The sequence below is a fragment of the Cherax quadricarinatus genome, chromosome 18 (assembly GCF_038502225.1).
Source record: "Cherax quadricarinatus isolate ZL_2023a chromosome 18, ASM3850222v1, whole genome shotgun sequence".
NCBI classification, from domain to species: Eukaryota; Metazoa; Arthropoda; class Malacostraca; order Decapoda; family Parastacidae; genus Cherax; species Cherax quadricarinatus.
In genome coordinates this window covers 42969671-42994741 of record NC_091309.1, presented here as the reverse complement: position 1 = coordinate 42994741, position 25071 = coordinate 42969671, and the positions used below count along the sequence as shown (strand labels likewise).

At 41.4% G+C, this 25071-nt stretch overlaps 1 protein-coding gene across 4 annotated transcripts in view; it reads left to right on the top strand.

Moving 5' to 3' along the window:
* The window catches only part of LOC128689503 (luciferin sulfotransferase), a 438093-nt gene that overhangs the window by 212846 nt on the left and 200176 nt on the right, over positions 1–25071 (top strand). Inside the window, exons 6-7 of one of the 4 annotated variants that reach the window (XM_070086453.1) lie at positions 7117–7189; positions 24012–24186. The exons of the other annotated variants lie outside the window; for them this stretch is intronic. Coding sequence (XP_069942554.1) covers positions 7117–7189; positions 24012–24132 — 194 coding nt within the window. The 3' untranslated portion in view covers positions 24133–24186. Of the gene's footprint in view, positions 1–7116; positions 7190–24011; positions 24187–25071 lie in introns of those variants that run through there. 4 annotated transcript variants of the gene reach the window in all.

Here is a 25071-nt window from a genome sequence, read left to right as displayed (position 1 = left end):
TGTTCTTGTTGTAGATTAAGGATGTGTCCAGTAAAGGCTTTCACTTGGGTGTCCATATCTCCTTGGAGAAGAGCATTCCAGTCGGTGGTGGCGAGCTCAGAGCAAAGGGCTGGCCAATTACCTCTTTCCCATAGCCAGGTTGTGCGTGTGGACTCCTCACCTCGTTCTGTTGGGATCTTAAGTGTGGTAAAAACAGCCTTGTGGTCAGACGATCCAACGTAGCCGAGGGGTTGACAAGTGACTATGCCTTCTGCCAGATCACTCACTACTGGGTCAAGGGAGGAGCCAGAGATATGAGTAGGGAAATCAACAAAGTTTCTCATGTCAAACACTGCAAGAAGGTCATCAAAGTCCCTCTGTATAAGGTGCTGGTTGAGGTCTTAAAACAATTATAATATGTTGACAGTTGTGTTGTAGCAGAAGGGAGTCAATATTTTCCATTAGGAGGTTGATAGGGTCTGCATGTTGCCACTGAGGTCTGTACATTGCACATGCTAGTAGAGAGGTACTAGTGCTTATACAGAGCTTGAAGAACATCATTTCAAGATGTGTAGGGGTGGCAACATCAATGTGCTGGGCATGAACACTTTTAGAGAAGCACACAGCAACACCTCCTCCTTGCCTTTGCCTGTCTCTTCTCATCCATGAGGTGTAGCCAGCAATTCTTGCAAAATTTTCTGGAGTCCTGTCATCCAAAAATGTTTCAACAACAGCTATCATGTCGGGACGTCGAGTGTTCACAAAACTATGTGTGAGCTCTCCAACATTAGTAATGAAACCTCTAATGTTGGCCGACAGGATGCTGATAGACTGGCTCCTCATGATGAAGTGGTCAGCTTGAGGTGGTGGGTGTGTAGGGAATGTAAGGTGCCTGCCCTTGAGAGAGGTAGGGTACTGAGGCAGCTGCAGGGATGTATAAGGCACAATCCCACCTGCTGGGCTGAGATAGGAGTAGCTAAGTGGGTGACGTGTGAGAGTGTTCACCAATTCAGAGATCCTGCTTGTTTGTTCTGAGAACAGGTCTCTAAACAGGTGGCTCTGTCTGTCAAGTTCCTTTTTCTTCCGACACTGGTCCTCCTGATGTCCTTTCTTGTAGCAGTAATTACACCTGGTATCTCGCAGGCAGTTGCTCTTTCTCTCTCTCTTCCTCTCTCTTCCTCTCTCTCTTCCTCTCTCTCTCTTCCTCTTTCTCTTCCTCTTCCTCTCTCTCTCCCTCTCTCTCTCTTCTTCTCTTACTCTCTCTCTCTTTCTCTTCTTTTCTATCTCTCTCTCTTCCCTTGTCACTCCCCCCTCTCTCTCTCCTACCTTTTCCCTCTCTCTCACTTTCTCCCCCCTTTTCCCTTCTTTTACCCTCTCTCCTTCTACCCTCCCCTTCTCTCTCTTTCTCCCTCTCTCTCACTCTCTCCCTTTTTTCTTTTTCTCTTTCTTTCTCTCTCTCTTTCACTAAAAAAAATGAAAAAAAATGTTTGGGACTCGCAGGAATCAGGGATCAGATGACAATGGTACTGGTAGGGAGGAATGGATGGAGGAGCAGTGGAAAAGGATAGAGCAAGAATGGGAGAGAAAATTAGGAGAGCTTTCAGAAAAAATGGAGAAAGAGCTCTCTGTGAAATGGGAAAAGAGGCTGGAGAAGGAGACGAAGAATTGGGAGGCACAAGTCGAAACTGCAGTAGCCAGGGTAAAGGTCCTAGAATTTGAGGTAAACAGGCTGAAGCAAGTCTCAGGGGTAGTGGCCAGAGAAGATACACCATACGAAGCTGAGAGGCTGAACAGGAAGGAAGGAGATATGAATTTTGCTAAGGTCATATCAGCCTGCAAAGAAGGGCCAGGGAGTGAAAGGGAAGAGCAGATGGGTGCAGATGGAGAGGGAGAGAGGTCGAATGCTGAGGTGCAACCATGCTACTAAGAGCCACTGGAAAAATCAAGGAAGAAAATGACCACATACAGACAGGAACCAAGACACAGAGGGAGAGGCAATGGGAGGAGGAAAGGGCAAAATCAGTGTTTATCCATTGGCTTCGGGAGAGAGAGGAAAGGACACACGCTGAAAGACGGCAGAAAGAAAGAAAGGAGATTGAGAAAATCATCACGGAAATAGGGGGAGAAGACATGGACGAGATTGTAAATTTTCAGAGAATAGGGGGGTACGTGAAGGAGAGAAACCGACCGATCAAGCTGATTCTCAGGACAGAAACAGTGAGGAACAGGATCCTCCAAGAGAAACCACGGTTGAAAAGCTCGGAAGAGTACAAGAAGGTGTTCCTAGACAGAGACAGAACACAAACAGAGAGATGGCAGCTGAGGGAGAGGACAAAAAAGCGAAAGGAGCTAGGAAAGGAGACAAGGATGGAACCAGCAGAGGTCAGTCAGAGCAGAACAGAGAAGCAAGGGCAAGCACACACACAACTATCCTCAGAACCCCACAACCTATCACACCATCCCAAAACACAATACAATCCATACCCACAGCTTCTACCCAACCCCCAACCATAGAATCCCACAGTATGCTACCAGGTCTCCCACCCCCACAGGCCCCCCAGACCACAGTGTTGGAAAGGAAACTGTAGGTATGGTACTCAAACGCTGATGGAATAACAAACAAGTGGGAGGAGTGGCACAAAAGAGTCAAAGAGGCATCACCAGACATCATAGCGATCACAGAAACCAAGCTTACAGGTATGATAACAGATGCCATCTTTCCAATGGGATACCAGATCCTGAGGAAAGACAGAATTAACAGGGGGGGGTGGAGGAGTGGCATTGCTGATCAAACACCGATGGAATTTTGATGAGCTGGAGAGAGGAGACAGTGGAGAAGAAAGTGATTGCATAGCGGGAACGCTTCACTCTGGAGGTCCGAAGGTGATAATTGCAGTGATGTATAACCCACCACAGAACAGCAGGAGGCCAAGGCAAGAGTATGACGAGAGCAATAGAGCGATGGTTGACACACTGGCTGCAGTGGACAGAAGAGCTCATGCATGCAGGGCAAAGCTCCTGATCATGGGCGACTTAACCACAAGGAGATCGAATGGGAGAACTTTGAGCCACATGGGGGCCAAGATACAATGAGGGCTAAGATGATGGAGGTGGTACTGGAAAACTTCATGTACCAACACGTAAGGGACACTACAAGAGAGAGAGGAGAGGATGAACCAGCAAGACTGGACTTAGTATTCACCTTGAGTAGTGCAGATATTGAGGACATCACATATGAAAGACCCCTTGGGGCCAGCGACAACACCGACAAGATGAAATTGAGACACATGTGCAACATCTGGGTATCTTTATTGTAGACGTTTCGCCAACCAGTGGCTTTATCAATACAAATTCCAGGACATAACTTGAAGACAGGAGAACTATGTACAGAAGATGAGGTAATCAGTCCCTCAACCTAGCAGTAGGTGCGAAGAGCACCGTAGTCGTGGAGATTCTGAAGCAGAAGCAAGGCGCCTGAAGCTTATATAGTATCGTCAGGTGGTTATATAGTAACGCCAATGGTTGGCGAAACGTCTACAATAAAGATACCCAGATGTTGCACATGTGTCTCAGTTTCATCTTGTCGGTATTATATACCATTCTTGTACAACCTGTCAGACACTGCAACATCATGGAATCTTGATTCTGAGGACATGTACATAACCTTCACGACTACGACAACTACTACTACAACTAACCCATCTCTTTGGGTAGGACCTACTTCCTCTGCGGAATCCCGCCTACCAGTGACTATGCCCTCGTCTGCTACCCGTCCCATTACCACCTGACGTTACTATATAAACGTCAGGTGCCTTGCTTCTGCTTCAGAATCTTCACGACTATGGTGCTCTTCGCATCTACTGCTAGGTTGAGGGACTGATTACCTCATCTTCTGTACATAGTTCTCCTGTCTTCAAGTTATGTCCTGGAATTTGTATTGATAAAGCCACTGGTTGGTGAAACGTCTACAATAAAGATACCCAGATGTTGCACATGTGTCTCAATTTCTTCTTTAATTTCATAGTCCCTTTTAGCTTTTCTTATCCCCTTTTTAATGTCCCTCTTAATGTCAATATACTGACTCATAAGATGACCCTCACCTCTTTTGATATGCCTGTAAATTCCTTTCTTATGCCCTAGTAGATATTTCAGCCTATTATTCATCCATTTTGGGATAAACGTTCTTTGAGCAGCATGTAAAGTGCTCAGAAAACTGTCATATTGATAGCTCTCTTCGTTACCCCAGTCAACAGATGATAAGTGTTCTCTAAGCCCACCGTAATCTGCTAAGCGAAAATCTGGGACTGTTACTGAGTTATCCCTACTATCGTACTTCCATTCAATGCTAAATGTAATTGATTTGTGGTCGCTAGTACCGAGTTCCTATGAAATTTCTAAATTATTAACAAGGGGTTCATTGTTTGCCAGAACTAAGTCAAGCAGGTTATTACCCCTTGTTGGTTCTGTCACAAACTGCTTCAAAAAACAATCCTGAACTACTTCTAAGAAGTCGTATGATTCTAAATTCCCAGTAAATAAATTCCAAACAATATGACTAAAGTTAAAGTCTCCTAGAATTACTACATTATCGAGCCTTGTGGCCCTAACAATTTCCTCCCATAGTAGTCTCCCCTGGTCCCTATCTAAGTTTGGGGGACGGTATATTATACCTAAAATCAATTTTTCATGCCCCTCTGAAAATTCTATCCAACTTAATACCCGTTTTTATGCAACAGTTCAAGCGATCTCGGACATACAATGCAACCCCACCCCCCTTCCCGATACTTCTATCTACTTGGAACAATTTAAAACCTTGAATATGACATTCCGCAGGCATGTCCCTATTTTTCATATTGAACCACGTCTCAGTTAAGGCAAATACATCAATGTTACCTGCACTAGCAACTAGTCTCAACTCGTCCATCTTATTCCTAGCACTACGACTATTTGTGTAATAAATACTTAAGGACCCTCCTTTCTCTTTACCCTTCCTGCTCCTTTCTGTTATTCCACTAAACCAATTACTGTCCTTGTCAATTAGTGCCACTGGCTTTCCAATATCCACCTCAGTTTGCCTATTACTAGTTCTCCTAGTACTCATATTACTACACTGTGACTTCACTGTTTTCCCGCCAAAACCCATACCACTAACTATTCCTAGTTTAAAGACCTAACAGCTCCCTCCACTGCGTTGGCCAGTGCTCCCACCCCACACCTAGATAAATGAACCCCATCCCTGGCATACATGTCATTTCTGCCATAGAAGATGTCCCAGTTGTCAATGAATGTTACTGCATTTTCCTTACAGTATTTGTCCAGCCAGCAATTGACACCAATTGCTCTGGACAACCATTCATTTCCAACTCCTCTCCTTGGCAAAAAACCACATATGACAGGGTTCCCACCCTTCCTCCTAATTATCTCTATTACTGACCTATACCTGCTAATCAGGTCCTCACTCCTACGTCTGCCAACATCGTTGCCTCCAGCACTGAGACAGATAATAGGATTGCTCCCATTACCTCTCATGAAGTCATCCAGATGGCTAACAGTATCCTTCATCCCAGCCCCAGGAAAGCACACTCTCTGCCTCCTACTCTTATCCTTCAAGCAGAATGTCCTATCCATGTACCTAATCTGGCTATCCCCAACAACAACAATGTTTTTACCTTCCTTGGCGACGTCCGTCGTGATGTTCCCAGTAGTCGACTCACATTTATTTATTTATTTATTTATTTATTTAGAAATTTTAGCATACATACAGAGGTACAAACAAATACAGGTAAGAGCAGCATGCCAAATCCACTTATATGCATAGCATTACGGGTTAGGTAGCACTACACCTTCACTTGTGGAATTCGTCAAGACGTTCTCGACGGTTTTCGTTGGTGTTATGCAGGGTTCTGCATGACATTGCAATGTTCATATAGTGGAGAAGTGTGCCATAATAGTATGAATGTTATAATTGTAAATAATAATTTTATAATTCATAATGTGCATTTGGGGGCACTGTAAAGTGCTCTAACTGTAATTATAAAGAAATCCTTCTAGGTAGTTATTTTCCAAGTATGTTTTGGGTATGCGGGGTAAGCGTGGCTGGGGGCAGTCACGTGGGGGTCAGCATGGTGTGGAGGCCGGCGTCAGAGGTGCTGTGTGTTTAAGCTAAGTTTGTAGTTGTGTACTCCTTTTGTTTAACCAATTCAAGCCATAGGCCAGATGGCCTTTTTCAGTACAAAGTTCTCCCCTTTGGGCTTCGTAATGCACCCTCCTGTTTTCAACGCAGAATCCAGGAAGTTATATGTGGCCTAAAGGGCGTGAGGTGTTATATTGATGACCTGGTTATTTTTAGCGACTGTTGGACAGAGCATGTGAGGCAGCTTAGAGAGCTTTTCTCTAGGCTCGCTGGTGCTCAGCTCACAGTTAATTTGGCAAAGAGTGTTTTCGGTCAAGCCCAGGTAACTTTTCTAGGACATGTTATTGGCCAGGGGAAGGTGGCCCCAGTGAATGCCAAGGTGGAGGCTATAGACAATTATCCTGTACCAAAGACCCGGAAGGAGGTTATGCGTTTTGTGGGCATGGTAACATTTTATAGATAGTTCTGTCCAAATTTGTCAAAGGTGATCTCTCCCCTCACTGAACTGACTAGCCCCAAGCGTACATTTGTGTGGGATGTGAAGTGTCAGAGGGCATTTGAACATGTAAAAGCTTTGCTTACAAGTGCTCCTGTGCTGGCTAGTCCTAATTTCACATTGCCATTTTCTCTACAAGTAGATGCCAGTGATACTGGTGTTGGGGCTGTGTTACTGCAAGAAGTAGCGGGACAATTATTGCCAGTCAGCACTATGCCACCATAGAAAAAGAGGCTCTTGCATTAGTGTTGGCAGTGCAACATTTTGAGGTGTATATATCATAATCAGTTCACCCTATAACTGTGTATAGTGACCATAATCCTTTACGTTTCCTTCACTTAATGAGGAACCACAATCAGAGACTTACAAGGTGGGCCTTGTTTCTCCAACCTCTTAATCTTGTGATTCATTAAGTGATGGGAGCGGAGAATGTGGTTGCTGATGCCTTGTCTCGTGTTTAAAGTGCACGATGTAGTGTATAGATCACTTATCTATTCTTATTTTGCAGTGATTTGCAGTAGACGAGTAGATGGAACCCTGGACCGCCCAAAGGAGAAGGGCAGGTTGAACTGGAGCTGGAGGTATCAGGATTCCCTAGTGTGTGTGTGTGTTTTGGGGGGTAGTCACATCAAGTGCCATGCCTAGGTAAGGTATGCTACATTTTTTTTAGGTGTTGGCTGGAATGCCTCGCCTCTGTTTTATGTTGGTATAGGGACTGTTGGACCTAACATTTTAGTGAATGTGGGGCTGGCGGTGATGCCCTCCACTGTTTGGATCATGTCTCTTGATCTGAGGTGTTTTGGTTCTCCAGGACTCTTTTCAATTTTTCCCTTTTGGATCACCGCTGGGGTGACTCCAGGGTCCTTGGAATGACATGTAGGTGACGGCCTGGGAGGTCCACCTTTTGGGGGTCTTCAGTGATGACTCCAGGGTTTTACGGCCACAGTCCCACCAACAAGATTTATGTGACTATCCACCCGTTGTTTTTGGGGCCTGATATTTTTCCCTCTCCTGTGCTCTCCTGATTCTCGCAGAGGTGTGTCATGGGGAACCAGTTTTGTTTACACACAATTGCTGTGAGATGGGAGTGATAATGTGATGTTGCTTTCTAAGTAGAATTTAACATGTAAAATCTGTTTTCCTTTTCTTTGAACTCCTGGAAAATGTACTTACTGTTTAAAAGTTTTTTTGGTGGCACCTACAGTTTGGTCTGCCTTGCAACATACTGAACTTTGGTGTTACTTCATAAAAACGGCATTCCTCAGGGGAACTTTTGTACAAAGTTAACTTGCTCGTTTATAAGTTTGCTTGATGTAATTTAGGTAAAATGCATCAACGCCAGTGCCTGGCCAGCGCTGTGTTGTGATGGTGCCTTTTCCTAACACAGTTGTCTAAAAGTGTGACTGTGGGCTCGTTTGGCATAGAACTTGATCACTTTTATGTTCAGCGAGTTTCACATGTCTTCAGTCTAGTACCTCAGTTCGTTAATATTGCATATTTGTAGTACCAAAAGACCGTGATTGTATGGTCATTCCCTAATTATCATTTTGCCCATTGCCTCAGACCTTAATGTGGGGTTTATTTTCTTTTTTTTTCCTTTTGTCTAGCAGTGTCCGTAGGGACCCCGCTAGCAGAGTGAGACCTATGGTCTGGGGGTGGGGGTGTTATGCAGGGTTCTGCATGACATTGTAATGTACATATAGTGGAGAAGTGTGCCATAATAGTATGAATGTTATAATTGTAAATAATAATTTTATAATTCATAATGTGCATTTGGGGCACTGTAAAGTGCTCTAACTGTATAAAGAAATCCTTCTAGGTGGTTATTTTCCAAGTATGTTTTGGGTATGCAGGGTAAGCATGGCTGGGGGCAGTCACGTGGGGTCAGCATGGTGTGGAGGCTGGCGTCGGAGGTGCTGCATGTTTAAGCTAAGTTTGTAGTTGTGTACTTCTTTTGTTTAACCAACTCAAGCCATAGGCTCTCCTATGGCTTACCTGTATGTTCACCTAGGGTCTGACATGGTCAGGGTGCTGTGGGATGAGTGAGGAAATAAGAAATGGGGTTTGTAGTGGAGTAGTGAGGGCCTGGCACTGACTAGACCTAGTGGTTAGGGTGGCTGGACCTCCAGCCAGCTGTTTCTTGTGTACCCTCATTTGGGCATTTAGGATTAATGTGTTTCTAGAGTGTGTATATAGTGTTATGTTGAATAAATAGATATATTTTCCTAACTGGGATTTTTGCCTAACCCTCTGTTAACCAACCCATTGAAGCAACACTTACTGGTTTAGGGCTTTCTATTTAGACTGGGATAGCCCTGGGTGGCCTGTTTATGCTTGAGATGTGTGTAACTTTTACCTTTGCCCTTAGACAAGGCTCAAGCCCCCAGCTATCACACATTTCTGCGTAACAGTTGGGGTTTCTAGGGATGTCTCACTCACGTCAGCCAATGCTTCCTCGGTGCTCGTTGTGACATTCCCAGTAGAACACTCACATTCGTCAGGTAGCACCGAAAATGGGTTGGAAGTTTCCACAGTAGTCTTCTGGGTCCTCGTTGTTTCTGCCTCTCCAACAGTCTTCTTAATCTTCAGCTTGGTTCCATGTTGCCCGACCACTGACCAAGCTCCCCTCTTAACCTGGGGGCTCACAACAGGAGGATTACTTCGAATCCTCTTGTTCTCCTCCGTTAATCGCCGTATCTCCTATTTAGCAACCCTAAGCTCTTCTTTCAGCTGCTGGTAAAGTTGCTCAAGAGAGGACATCGTGCTCCAGATTCACAGAGAGCACACAAACAGGTCTTCACAGAGCTAAGTACACGTCACCACTGGCTAAGTACATGATGTGGTCAGTCCATCAATCTTGAATAGAATGTTTTCTCTCACCATGAGGTGGGCCAAAACAGCATGGGTTCGACTCCTTGGCTAGTGCAGTGTTGTTATTGATCAATATCACTTGTTCCGTGGGAGCAATAATAGTGAGGTCAGACACGGGAGGAAGATAAGATAAGATAAGATAAGATTTTGTTCGGATTTTTAACCCCGGAGGGTTAGCCACCCAGGATAACCCAAGAAAGTCAGTGCGTCATCGAGGACTGTCTAACTTATTTCCATTGGGGTCCTTAATCTTGTCCCCCAGGATGCGACCCACACCAGTCGACTAACACCCAGGTACCTATTTGCTGCTAGGTGAACAGGACAATAGGTGTAAGGAAACGTGTCGGAATTTCCACCCGCCGGGAATCGAACCCGGGCACTCCGTGTGTGAAGCGGGAGCTTTAGCCACCAGACCACCGGACCACACGGCATAGGACCTAGTAGTGCAAGCTAGTCAGGTCAAACTCACACCCACCCACACCCACTCAATTTGTAGCACATCCACAACCCATTTACCAAACCAGCGCTTTCCTATGTCCTTCCTGAACCTAAATTTATCCAATTTAAAACGATTACTGCAACTCCTGTTTTTGTTAGATATTTTTAGCAGGCTATTTACAGCCCCTTTATTAATTCCTGTTTTCCATTTATACACCTCAATCATATCTTCCCTAATTCTATGCCTTTCTAGAGAGTGCAGATTCTAGGCCCTCAGTCTATCATAAGAACATAAGAAAGGAGGAACACTGCAGCAGGCCTGTTGGCCCATACTAGGCAGGTCCTTTACAATTCATCCCAATAACAAACATTTGACCAACCCAATTTTCAATGCCACCCAAGAAACAAGCTCCGATGTGCAAGTCCCTCTCAAATCCAACCCCTCCCACTCATGTACTTATCCAACCTAAATTTGAAACTACCCAAAGTCCCAGCCTCAATAACCCAACTAGGTAGACTGTTCCACTCATCAACTACCCTATTTCCAAACCAATACTTTCCTATGTCCTTTCTAAATCTAAACTTATCTAATTTAAATCCATTACTGCGGGTTCTCTCTTGGAAAGATATCCTCAAGACCTTGTTAATATCCCCTTTATTAATACCTATCTTCCACTTATACACTTCGATCAGGTCTCCCCTCATTCTTCGTCTAACAAGTGAATGTAACTTAAGAGTCTTCAATCTTTCTTCATAAGGAAGATTTCTAATGCTATGTATTAATTTAGTCATCCTACGCTGAATGTTTTCTAACGAATTTATGTCCATTCTGTAATATGGAGACCAGAATTGAGCTGCATAATCTAGGTGAGGCCTTACTAATGATGTATAAAGCTGCAGTATGACCTCTGGACTTCTGTTGCTTACACTTCTTGATATAAATCCCAGTAATCTATTTGCCTTATTACATACGCTTAGGCATTGCTGTCTTGGTTTAAGGTTGCTGCTCACCATAACCCCCAAGTCCTTTTCACAATCTGTATGGCTAAGTTCTACATTATTTAACTTATAAGTGCTAGGGTTACGGACATTCCCGAGCTTCAGAACCTTGCATTTATCTACATTGAACTGCATCTTCCACTTTTCTCACCAAGAGTAGAGTTTGTCTAAATCCTCCTGAAGTTCCCTAACATCTACGTTTGAATCAATTATCCTACCTATCTTCGTGTCATCGGCGAATTTGCTCATATCACTAGTAATTCCTTCATCAAGATCATTGATATATATTATAAACAACAACGGGCCCAAGACTGATCCCTGTGGAACGCCACTTGTTACTGATCCCCACTCGGATTTAACCCCATTTATGGACACTCTCTGCTTCCTGTCTGTGAGCCATGATTCGATCCACGAGAGCACCCTTCCCACAATGCCATGAGCTGCTACTTTCTTCAACAGTCTTTGGTGCGGAACTCTATCAAATGCCTTACTAAAATCTAAGTAAACAATATCAAATTCTTTATCGTGGTCAACAGCCTCAAAAGCTTTACTGAAGAAAGTTAATAAATTAGTTAGACAAGACCGGCCTCTTGTGAATCCATGCTGAGTATCATTAATCAAGCTATGCTTATCGAGATGGCTTCTTATAATCTCAGCTATAATTGACTCTAGTAATTTGCCTACAATTGAGGTCAGGCTTATTGGGCGGTAATTTGACGGTAACGACTTGTCCCCTGTTTTAAAAATAGGAATTACATTAGCCATCTTCCACATATCAGACACTACACCTGTTTGAAGAGATAAATTAAAAATATTAGTTAATGGTTCACAGACTTCCATTTTGCATTCCTTTAGAACCCTTGAAAAAACCTCATCAGGACCCGGTGACTTATTTTGCTTCAGTCGGTCTATCTGCTTCACAACCATTTCACTAGTGACTGTGATGTTACATAATTTATCTTCTTCTGGCCCACTATAAAAATTAATTACCGGAATATTGTTAGTGTCTTCCTGTGTAAAAACCGAGAGAAAATAATTATTTAAAATCGAGCACATTTCATTCTCTTTGTCAGTAAGATGCCCATAGTTATTTTTAAGGGGACCTATCTTATCTCTGACTTTTGTTCTACATACCTGGAAAAAAAATTTTGGGTTAGTTTTAGAATCCCTAGCAACTTTAATTTCATAGTCCCTTTTAGCTTTTCTTATCCCCTTTTTAATGTCCCTCTTAATGTCAATATACTGATTCATATGATGACCCTCACCTCTTTTGATACGCCTTTAAATTCCTTTCTTATGCCCTAGTAGATATTTGAGCCTATTATTCATCCATTTTGGGTCATTTCTATTTGATCTAATTTCTTTATAAGGGATAAACGTTCTTTGAGCAGCATGTATTGTGTTCAGAAAACTGTCATATTGATAGCTCTCTTCGTTACCCCAGTCAACAGATGATAAGTGTTCTCTAAGCCCATCGTAACCTGCTAAGCGAAAATCTGGGACTGTTACTGAGTTATCCCTACTATCATACTTCCATTCAATGCTAAATGTAATTGATTTGTGGTCGCTAGCACCCAGTTCCTCTGAAACTTCTAAATTATTAACAAGGGATTCATTGTTTGCCAGAACTAAGTCAAGCAGGTTATTACCCCTTGTAGGTTCTGTCACAAACTACTTCAAAAGACAATCCTGAACTACTTCTAAGAAGTCGTATGATTCTAAATTCCCAGTCAAGAAATTCCAATCAATATGACTGAAGTTAAAGTCTCCTAGAATTACTACATTATCGAGCCTTGTGGCCCTAACAATTTCCTCCCATAGTAGTCTCCCCTGGTCCCTATCTAAATTTGGGGGACGGTATATCACACCTAAAATTAACTTTTCATGCCCCTCTGAAAATTCTATCCAAACAGACTCTGTATGTGTTACTTCAGACTTAATACCGGTTTTTATGCAACAGTTCAAGCGATCTCGGACATACAGTGCCACCCCAGCCCCCTTCCCGATACTTCTATCTACTTGGAACAATTTAAAACCCTGAATGTGACATTCTGCAGGCATGTCCCGACTTTTTGAATTAAACCACGTCTCAGTAATGGCAAATACATCTATGTTACCTGCACTAGCAACTAGTCTCAACTCGTCCATCTTATTCCTAGCACTGTGACTATTTGTGTAATAAATACCTAAAGACCCTTCTCTCTCTTTACCCTTCCTGCTCCTTTCTGTTATTCCACTGAACCTATTACTGTCCTTGTCAATTAGTGCCACTGGCTTTCCAATATCCACCTTATTTTGCCTATTACTAGTTCTCCTAGTACTCATATTACTACCCTGAGACTTCACAGTTTTCCCACAAAAACCCATACCACTAACTATTCCTAGTTTAAAGACCTAACAGCTCCCTCCACTCCATAGGGTAGACTTCTGATACACGGGATTAACTTTGTCATCCTCCTTAGTACGTTTTCCAGTGCATTTATATCAATTCTGTAATCTGGTGACCAAAACTGCGCAGCATAATCTAAATGAAACCTAACCAAAGAGATATATAGAGTTGAAAAACAACCTGAGGACTTCCATTATTTATACTTCTTGCTATGAAGCCAAGGATTCTGTTAGCTTTATTGTGAACACTTATGCACTGTTGTCTTGGTTTCAGATTACTGCTAACCAGAACTCCTAAATCCTTTTTGCAATCTGTAATATTAAGATCTAAATTATTAACTTTATATGTGGCATGGTTATATTCTTGTCCAACATTTAGAACTTTGCATTTGTCTATATTAAACTACATCTGCCACCTCTCCACACCACTGCATCAGTCTATTCAAATCATTTTGGAACATAAGAACATAAGAAAGGAGGAACACTGCAGGAGGCCTGTTGGCCCATACTAGGCAGGTCCTTTACAATTCATCCCACTAACAATTTTCAATGCCACCCAAGAAATAAGCTCTGATGTGCAAGTCCCACTCAAATCCAACCCCTCCCACTCATGTACTTATCCAACCTAAATTTGAAACTACCCAAAGTCCCAGCCTCAATAACCCAACTACCCTATTTCCAAACCAATACTTTCCTATGTCCTTTCTAAATTAAAACTTATCTAATTTAAATCCATTACTGCAGGTTCTCTCTTCGAGAGACATCCTCAAGACCTTATTAATATCCCCTTTATTAATACCTATCTTCCACTTATACACTTCGATCAGGTCTCCCCTCATTCTTCGTCTAACAAGTGAATGTAACTTAAGAGTCTTCAATCTTTCTTCATAAGGAAGATTTCTAATGCTATGTATTAATTTAGTCATCCTACGCTGAATGTTTTCTAACGAATTTATGTCCATTCTGAATTATGGAGACCAGAACTGAGCTGCATAATCTATGTGAGGCCTTACTAATGATGTATAAAGCTGCATTATGACCTCTGGACTTCTGTTGCTTACACTTCTTGATATAAATCCCAGTAATCTATTTGCCTTATTACGTACGCTTAGGCACTGCTGTCTTGGTTTAAGGTTGCTGCTCACCATAACCCCCAAGTCCTTTTTGCAATCTGTATGGCTAAGTTCTACATCATTTAACTTATAAGTACTAGGGTTATGGACACTCCCAAGCTTCAGAACCTTGCATTTATCTACATTGAACTGCATCTGCCACTTTTCTGACCAAGAATAGAGTTTGCTTAAATCCTCCTGAAGTTCCATAACATCTACGTTTGAATCAATTATCCTACCTATCTTTGTGTCATCGGCGAATTTGCTCATATCACTAGTAATTCCCTCATCAAGATCATTGATATATATTATAAACAACAACGGGCCCGAGACTGATCCCTGTGGAACACCACTTGTTACAGATCCCCACTCGGGTTTAACCCCATTTATGGACACTCTCTGCTTCCTGTCAGTGAGCCATGACTCGATCCACGAGAGCACTTTTCCCCAAATGCCATGAGCTGCCACTTTCTTTAACAGTCTATGGTGCAGAACTCTATCAAAAGCCTTACTAAAATCTAAGTAAATAATATAAAATTCTTTATCGTGATCAACAGCCTCAAAAGCTTTACTGAAGAAAGTTAATAAATTAGTTAGACAAGACCGGCCTCTTGTGAATCCATGCTGAGTATCATTAATCAAGCTATGCTTATCGAGATGGCTTCTTATAATCTCAGCTATAATTGACTCTAGTAATTTGCCTACAATTGAGGTCAGGCTTATTGGGTGGTAATTTGACAGTAACGACTTGTCCCCTGTTTTAAAAATAGGAATTACATTAGCCATCTTCCACATATCAGACACTACACCTGTTTGAAGAGATAAATTAAAAATATTAGTTAATGGTTCACAGAGTTCCATTTTGCATTCCTTAAGAACCCTTGGAAAAATCTCATCAGGACCCAGCGACTTATTTTGCTTCAGTCTGTCTATCTGTTTCACAACCATTTCACTAGTGACTGATGTTACATAATTTATCTTCTTCTAGCCCACTATAAAAATTAATTACTGGAATATTGTTAATGTCTTCCTGTGTAAAAACTGAGAGAAAATAATTATTATATATCGTGCACATTTCATTCTCTTTGTCAGTAAGGTGCCCATAGTTATTTTTAAGGGGACCTATCTAATCTCTAACTTTTGTTCTATAGACCTGGAAAAAACTTTTTGGGTTAGGTTTTGAATCCCTAGCAACTTTAATTTCATAGTCCCTTTTAGCTTTTCTTATCCCCTTTTTAATGTCCCTCTTAATGTCAATATACTGATTCATAAGATGACCCTCACCTCTTTTGATACGCCTATAAATTCCTTTCTTATGCCCTAGTAGATATTTCAGCCTATTATTCATCTATTTTGGGTCATTTCTATTTCATCTAATTTCTTTATATGGGATAAACGTTCTTTGAGCAGCATGTGTAGTGTTCAGAAAACTGTCATATTGATAGCTCTCTTCGTTACCCCAGTCAACAGATGATAAGTGTTCTCTAAGCCCATCGTAATCTGCTAAGCGAAAATCTGGGACTGTTACTGAGCTATCGCTACTATCGTACTTCCATTCATTGCTAAATGTAATTGATTTGTGGTCGCTAGCACCCAGTTCCTCTGAAATTTCTAAATTATTAACAAGGGATTCATTGTTTTCCATAACTAAGTCAAGCAGGTTATTTCCCCTTGTAGGTTCTCTCACAAACTGCTTCAAAAAACAATCCTGATCTACTAAGAAGTCGTATGATTCTAAATTCCCAGTCAAGAAATTCCAATCAATATGACTAAAGTTAAAGTCTCCTAGAATTACTACATTATCGTGCCTTGTGGCCTTAACAATTTCCTCCCATAGTAGTCTCCCTTGGTCCCTATCTAAGTTTGGAGGACGGTATATCACTCCTAAAATCAGTTTTTCATGCCCCTCTAAAAATTCTATCCAAACAGACTCCGTATGTGTTACTTCAGGAGTGCTCTAATGTCCTAATTAGAATGAATTGGACAACCTACTTTTGTGTCATTAGCAAATTTGCTTATGTCGCTATTTATCCCTGATTTTTTTGTTTTTGTAGAATGTGAATAACAAGGGGCCCAACACTGACGCCTGTGGAACACCACTTGTATCGTACCCCTAATCTGATATCTCCCCATTTATACGAACTCTCTGCTGCCTATTGGTCAACCATGCTTGTAACCAGGAAAAAATTTCTCCTTCTATTCCGTGTGCCTGAAGTTTCCTCACTAGTCTCTGATGTGGAACTCTATCGAAAGCCTTACTGAAGTCCATATACACAATATCATATTCAATACCATAATCTACCTCCTCAAATACCTTAGTGAAGAAAGTTAGTAAATCCGTAAGACTGGAATGCCCTTTTGTAAAACCGTGGTGAGATTCATTAATCAATTTATGCTTATAAAGATGGCTATAAATTGCTTCGGCAATTATTGATTTCATAAATTTTCCCACTATGGAGGTAAGGCTTATTGGTCAATAGTTCGATGCTAAGGACCTGTCACCTGCCTTGTAAATCGGTATTACATTTGCCATTTTCCACTTATCAGGCACTATGCCAGTTTGTAGTCATAAGTTGAAAAGATTAGCCAAAGGTATGCTAAGTTCATCTTTACATTCCTTTAACACCCATGCAAACAGGTCATCAGGGCCTGGAGATTTGTTAGGTTTTAATTTCTCTCTTTGTCTGAGGACCATATCACTAGTTACCGCAATCGTGCATAGTTTATTACCGTCTTGTTCTACATAATCTATTAATTCTGCAATTTCGCTAGTATTTTCCTTGGTAAAAACTGAGAGGAAGTAAGTGTTGAAAATTTCACACATATCCTTATCACTGTTAGTGATCTGACCTGCGTTACTCTTAAGTGGGACTATCTTGTCTCTAATCTTACTTCTGTATACGTAAAAGAACCCTTTTGGGTTAGTCTTCGAATTCCTCGCGACTTTAGCCTCATAATCCCTTTTTGCTTTTCTATTTCCTTTTTTTATTTCTCTCTTTAATCGAATGTATTGATTTCTTAACTGCCTATCCTTTCTTCTGATATGACTGTATATGTCTCTCTTTTGACCAATGAGATGTTTTAATCTATTGTTCATCCATTTGGGATCATTTTTGTTAGATCTAATTTCCCTACTCGGAACAAAAATTGTCTGGGCAGCTAGAACTATGTTCTGAAAAACGTCATATTGGCAACTATGACCACCTACCTGACCCATAGTCAGGTCATCCGAATTTAGCCCGCCCAGGTAATTTCTCAGTCCAATGAAATCGGCCAAGTGAAAGTCTGGGACAGTGATTTAATTGCAGTTATCTGGGAAATTCCATAATATATTGAAACTAAGTGATTTGTGATCGCTTTCCCCAAGCTAATCATTACCTCAAGATTGTTAATTAGTGACTCTTATTTTTTGGCAAAAACGAAGTCAAGCAGATTGTTTCCTCAAGTTTCTTCTGTCACAAACTGTTTTAAAAAGCAATCCTGAACAGTATCAACCGTATCAAGAAAGTCCAATAGACCCCTGGCTATCTTCAAGAAGGTGCTGGACAGGCACCTAAAGCCAGTACCTGATCAGCCAGGCTATGGATTTTATGTCGCTTTATGTGTGGCCAGAAGTAACAGCCTGGTTGATCAGACCCTGATCCTCCACGAGGCCTGGTCTCAGACCGGGCCGCGGGGACGTTGACCCCCGAAACTCCATCGAAGTATACTCCAGGTTAAGTGAGGTTTCTGAGGTAGTTTTGGTCCCATAATTAAAGCAGCAGTAAACGTGTGATTTCAGAATATGCAAAACAACCACTGAGAAAGAATAGTGAAATTCCAAACACTTTCGTGACTACTCATTCTTTCACAGTGGTTGTTTTGCATATATATATATATATATATATATATATATATATATATATATATATATATATATATATATATATATATATATATATATATATATATATATATATATATATATATATATATATATATATATATATATATATATATATATATATATATATATATATATATATATATATATATATATATATATATATACATATATGTATATATATATATATATATATATATATATATATATATATATATATATATATATATATATATATATATATATATATATATATATATATATATATATATATATATATGTATATATATATATATATTTGTGTGTGGCCCCGCCTCTTCGCTGATCACTACTAGGTCCTCTCTCTCCCTGCTCCATGAGCTTTATCAAACCTCATCTTAAAACTATGCATGGTTAGTGCCTCCACCACGTCACTTTCCAGACTATTTCACTTCCAGACAACTCTTTGATTAAAGAAATACTTCCTAGCTTCCCTTTGGCTCATCTGAATCTTCAGCTTCCAACTGTGACCCCTTGTTAATGTGTCTCTTCTCTGGAACATCCTCTCTGTTTTCACTTTGTCAATTCCTTGCAGTATTTTGCATGTCGTTATCATATCCTCCCTAACCCTCCTGTCCTCCAGTGTCGTCAGGCCGATTTCAATTAATGTTTCTTCGTAGGACATTTCCCTTAGTTCTGGAACTAGTAGTGTCGGAAACCTTTGAACTTTCTCTAATTTCTTGACGTGCTTGACCAGATGTGGGTTCCAGACTGGTGCTGCATACTTCTGTATGGGCTTGATGTACACGGTGTACAGAGTCTTAAACTATTCCTTACTGAGGTATCGGAATGCTATTCTCAGGTTTGCTAGGTGCCCATATGCTTCAACAATTATCTGGTTGATATACCCCTCAAAATCCTTTTCCTTGAGTGAGGTTTGCAGTCTTTGGCCATGTAGCCTATACTCTGTCTGCGGTCTTCTTTGCCCTTGACCGATATTCTTGACTTTGCATTTGGCGGGGTTAAATTCGAAGAGCCAGTTGCTGGATCAGGCTTGCAGCCTGTCCAGGTCTCTTTGAAGATGTGCCTGATCTTCATCCTATTTACTTCTCATTAACTTCACATCACCTGCAAACAGGGGCACTTCTGAGTCTGTCACCTCTGTCAAGTCATTCACATATACCAATAGCTTACCATGACTTGTTTTTTACTTCCCTGTCAGGTATTCTTTTATTCCTTGCAATGCCCTTCCTGTTATGCATGCCTGATCCTCTAGCTTTAGCACTAATCTCTTGTGAGGAACTGTGCTGAAGGCCTTATTGCAGCACAAGAAATAGAAATCTACCCACCCCTCTCTCTCGTGTCTTACTTCCATAACCATGTCATAAAACTTCAGTAAGGTTGTGACACAGGGTTTTCCTTCCTTGAATCCATGCTGGATGTCGTTTATAAGCTTGCTCCGTTCTAGGGGCTCCACCATTTTCCTGATAATCTTCTCCATATTTTGCATGCTATACATTTCAGTGACACTGGTCTGTTGTTTAGTGCCTCGTGTCTGTCTCCTTTCTTGAAAATGGGGACTACATTTGCCGTCTTCCATACCTCAGTTAGTCCCATCGCCTTTGAGGTATCAAGTTCACTTTGCAGCTTCACCTCCTCCTCCTCAGTAATGTGTATTTCATCCATCACTTGTTGGTATATTCCTTGTTGGTGAACCCCCTATTCTGACTCCCCACCTTCCTTTATCAGCCTGATTAACTGGTCCTTGACTGTTGTCTTCCTCCCGACGTGGCTATATAACAGCTTTGGATCAGACTTGACTTTCGATGCTATGTCATTTTCATACTGTCGCTTGGCCTCCCTCCTTCTCTGTGCATACTCGTTTCTGGCTCTGAGAAAAATCTCTATATTTTCCTGGGTCCTTCGTATTGTGTACTTTTATCATTCTTTAGCACACTTAGTTTTTGCCTCCATTCACCTTTGGGTAAACAAGTTGCTCGTTTTGGTCTCCCCATTATTTCTGTTGCCCTTGGGAGCAAAACTTTCCTTTGCTTCTTTGCATTTTATTGTCATGTAGTCCATCATTTTGTTTAACGATTTTCCTTCCAGTTCTCTTTCCCTCTATACCTTATGCAGCAAGTGCCTCTTGCTTGTGTAGTATCCTTTTGTAGTTTGACTTTTCCCATCCTACTCCTGTTACCCTCTTCACTTGTAACTCTACTGTGTATTCAAAACACAGAACCACGTGATCACTAGCTCTGAGGGGCCTTTCATATGTGATGTCCTCAATGTCCGAGCTACTCTGGGTGAACACAATGTTCAGTCTTGCTGGTTCATCCTCACCTCTCTCTCTAGTAGTGTCCCTAACATGTTGATGCCTGAGGTTTTCCAGTACCACATCTATCACCTTGGCTCTCTATGTTTTGGGACCCCCAAGTGGAACCAGGTTTTCTCAGTCTCCTTGTGAATGAAATCACCCATAACTAGTAACTGTGTGAGCTCCTCTTCTGGCCTCTCTTGGCCCCCTGCAGTTCTGTGGTGGGTTATACATCACTGCAATGACTATCTTATGGCCTCCCAGACTGAACCGTACCTACTATGTAGTCCCTTTCACCAATTTCATCCATTCCTTCCATTTCCTCAAATCCCCATCGGTTTTTAATGAGCAGCGCAACTCCTCTTCCCTCCCTGCTCCCTCTGTCTTTCCTCGGGATATGATATCCAGATGGAAAGATTGCGTCTGTTATCCCAGTGAGTTTCGTTTCTATGAGTGCTATGATTCTTTCATGCCACTCCTCACATTTATTTGCTATTCCATTTGCATTCATATGCAAAACCTTCAACTTCTTTTCTAAAACCATGGTCTGGGAGAGCGTTTGGGTTGGGGGAGTGGGAGACCTGGTGAGGAACTATACAGGGTTGCTGTGGGGGGTGGAGTTTGTGATGAGAGGGGTAGGGGTAGTGGGTATGGTGTGTGGGCTTTGGGTTAGATTGTTTGGTTGCATTGGGGTTGTTGTGGTTGAGATCCTTCTGTAGGTGGTTCTGAGCGAGATTTTATTTGCTTTTCCATCTGAGTTTAAGTTTTCCTGCTCATCTCTATCTTTACCTCTCTTTCCTCCTTGCATCTTTGTACCTTCACTCTCAGTTTCTGTCTTCTTGCGTTCTGTTGCAGTTGAGGTACACCGTCCTGATGTCATGCCACTACTGTTCTTTCATTGTTAAGACTGTTTCAGGTTTTTTAGTTACACTTCTAACCTCTGTATCTTAGTTTTTTGCTGCTGTGGCTTGTAGCTTCCATTTTTTGCTCTCTTCAGCTATTCTTTCCTCCCTTTTCATGCTAAGCTCTTCTGCATTCCTTACACACATTTTTTACTTTTTTGTGAGCTCTACCAACCAATATTCTCTCCCAGGATCTTTCACCAGTCCCCTGTTCTCTGTCTTGCTCTTTTGCAACCAATTTCTTTTTGTCACCACAGAAAGAAAAACTTATGCATTTTCGTGTGGTCATTTGTGATGTGTGTGTGTGTGTGTGTGTGTGTGTGTGTGTGTGTGTGTGTGTGTGTGTGTGTGTGTGTGTGTGTGTGTGTGTGTGTGTGTGTGTGTGTTTGTGTGTGTGTGTGTGTGTTTGTGTGTGTGTGTGTGTGCGTGTGTGCGTGTGTGTGTGTGTGTGTGTGTGTGTGTGTGTGTGTGTGTGTGTGTGTGTGTGTGTGTGTGTGTGTGTGTGTGTGTGTGTGTGTGTGTGAGTGTATGTGTGTGTGTTTGTGTATGTTTGTGTGTGTGTGTGTGTGTGTGTGTTTGTGTATGTTTGTGTGTGTGTGTGTGCGTGTGTGTGTTTGTGTATGTTTGTGTGTGTGTGTGTGTGTGTTCACACAGTCATATGTACTCTCACGCTTTTGTGTGTGTGTAGAGTTAGTGAGGCTCAGCAGAATCTACACCAGACTCAATCTTTTGTATCCTAAATTGTATTTATTACACAGTTCTTTCCTAGTAGAATGTTAGCTTCTCTATTTATTGTACTTCTAGTGGCACTAGTCTAATAAACACGCCTTCCTACCCGCCCTGACTTCTAGATTTAAGTACAAAATAATGCTTGTTATTAGCCTGTTCCTTGCTCACACTGAGAGAGGACCCCTTCATGTTACAGCTTCGAAACCCAGATCCCAAAACTGTCCACAACCACCACACCTAGGCGAGTACTTGCCGCTACCTCACTGACACTCTTTGTGGCGGCACTCCTGACGTTCTGGTTCCATTTCAGTTTCTTCTCTATATTTAATCCCATTTCATTGCTTCAATCACAGCACTAGATTTGCACTTTACTATCTGTCATGGGGCCACACCTTGTTACTCATGGGGCAATGATGTCTGGCCGCATGAGTCCTGGGTAGTGACTCAGATGTTGTACCACGCTACCCTCTGTGATGAGTCTTGCTTGTTATTGTCTAATACACTATCACCTCACACTGCATTATGAAGATATGAACTATACTGACCAGGTGAACAATAGAGAAATTAACTTTACTGGCCAGGTGAACAATAGAGAAATGAACTTTACTGACCAGGTGAACAATAGAGAAATGAACTTTACTGACCAGGTGAATGCTTTAAATCTTTATAATGGACACAGTTGTTTCGAGAAAACATCAGACATCCCATGAATAACTGATGGTTATTTTCCCTTCGATTTCTTTATTTTATATATTTTTCTTTTTCTTTCACCTGACTTTGTGGGTTTTTTTATTCAATAAATAATCTATACTTGATTTGCATTTAACTCTCTGGCTAGGGGTCACACTTATTCTTTTTGACGTTGCAGTGTGTGTGTGTGTGTGTGTGTGTGTACTCACCTATATGAACTCATCTATATGTGGTTGCAGTGGTTGGCTCATAGCTCCTGGCCCCGCCTCTTCGCTGGTCAATACTAAATCACTCTATCCCTGATCCATGAGTTTTATCATAGTTCTTCTTAAAGCTATGTATGGAATTTGCCTCCACTACATTACTCTCCGGATTATTCCACTTCATGACAAATCTAAGGCTAAAGCAATACTTCCTAACATCCTTATGACTTATCTGGGTTTTCTTCTTCCAACTGTGGCCCCTTGTTCATGTATCCCATCTCTGAAACATTAGAGCCCTATCCACTTTGTCAATTCCTCTCAGTATTTTATACGTCGTTATCATGTCTTCCCTGTCCCTCCTATCCTCTAATGTCATTTGGTTGAGTTCCCTTAATCTCTCCTTTTAAAGCATAGCCTTTAGTTCCGGGACTAATCTTGTTGCAAACTTTTGCACTTTCTCCAATTTCTTGACGTGTTTGATTAAGAGTGGGTTCCATACTGGTGCTGCATACTCCAGTGTGAGCCTGACGTAGACGATGTACAATGTCGTGAAGGATTCCTTACTCAGATGTCGAAATGCCATTCTCTGGTTTGCCAGGCTTCTATATGCTGAGCAGTTATTTGATTGATGTGTTCCTCAGGGAACGTTATAATGCTTACCCCAAGATCCTTTTCTTTAAGTGACGTGTGCAGCCATTTGTCAGACCAGATTAGTAGTCTATCCAGATAACAATGGAAAAAAATCACTCTGTCTGACTTTTATGGGTTATATGTTGTTATGTATGATAATCTATGAAACTGTATTTGTGTATACCTGAATAAACTTACTTACTTAATTCCCTTGTAATCTTAGATGATCCTCGACCGCTTGTATTCTCTTCATCAATTTCAGATCAGCGAACAGCGACGCTTCTGTATCTATTCCGTCAATCATGTCATTCACGAATACAAGAAACAGCACCAAACCTAGACCTGACTTGTGGAACACCACTCGACACATGCGCCTACTCTGACACTTCATCATGTATCATAACTCGTTGTTTCTTTCCTGGCAAGTATTCCTTGGGGGTAGAATGAAATTAGCTCAAAGGCACCCACACTACCGTATGTCCTTGGATCAAGGGTAACATACCTAGCTTGGCTGGGTGCTTGGTTCTTGTAGAATTTAGTGGTCCAGTGGGTTAGAGCGTCATGTGATTTTCGCTCACCATGAGGTGGGCCAAAACATCATGGGTTCGCGTCCTTATCTAGTCGCAGTGTTATTACTGACCAATACCACTCGTTCGTGGTTAAAATATATATATATATATATATATATATATATATATATATATATATATATATATATATATATATATATATATATATATATATATATATACATATATATGCAAAACAACCACTGTGAAAGAATAGAGAAATTCCAAGCGCTTTCATGACTCCTCACATTATCAAGGAACAATGAAAGTAATGCATCAAAGGAAGGCATATAAAGGGTCTAGCCCACACCTCACTATCACATCCCACAACAAAGCAATACCTGATGCACAACTTATAAGAAAGGGAACACTGCCTCAGGCCCGCTGACCCAACTAGACAGGTCCTTCACACAACCCACCAACAAACTATTCTACCCAAGAATTAAGAAGTTTAAAATTTATTATTTGTCCATGGACAAATAATAAATTTTAAGTTTCTTAATTCTTGGGTAGAATAGTTTGTTGGTGGGTTGTGTGAAGGACCTGTCTAGTTGGGTCAGCGGGCCTGAGGCAGTGTTCCCTTTCTTATGAGTTGCGCATCAGGTGTTGCTTTCTTGTGGGATGTGATAGTGAGGTGTGGGCTAGACCCTTTACATGCCTTCCTTTGATGCATTACTTTCATGTTCCTTGATAATGTGAGGAGTCACGAAAGCGCTTGGAATTTCTCTATTCTTTCACAGTGGTTGTTTTGCA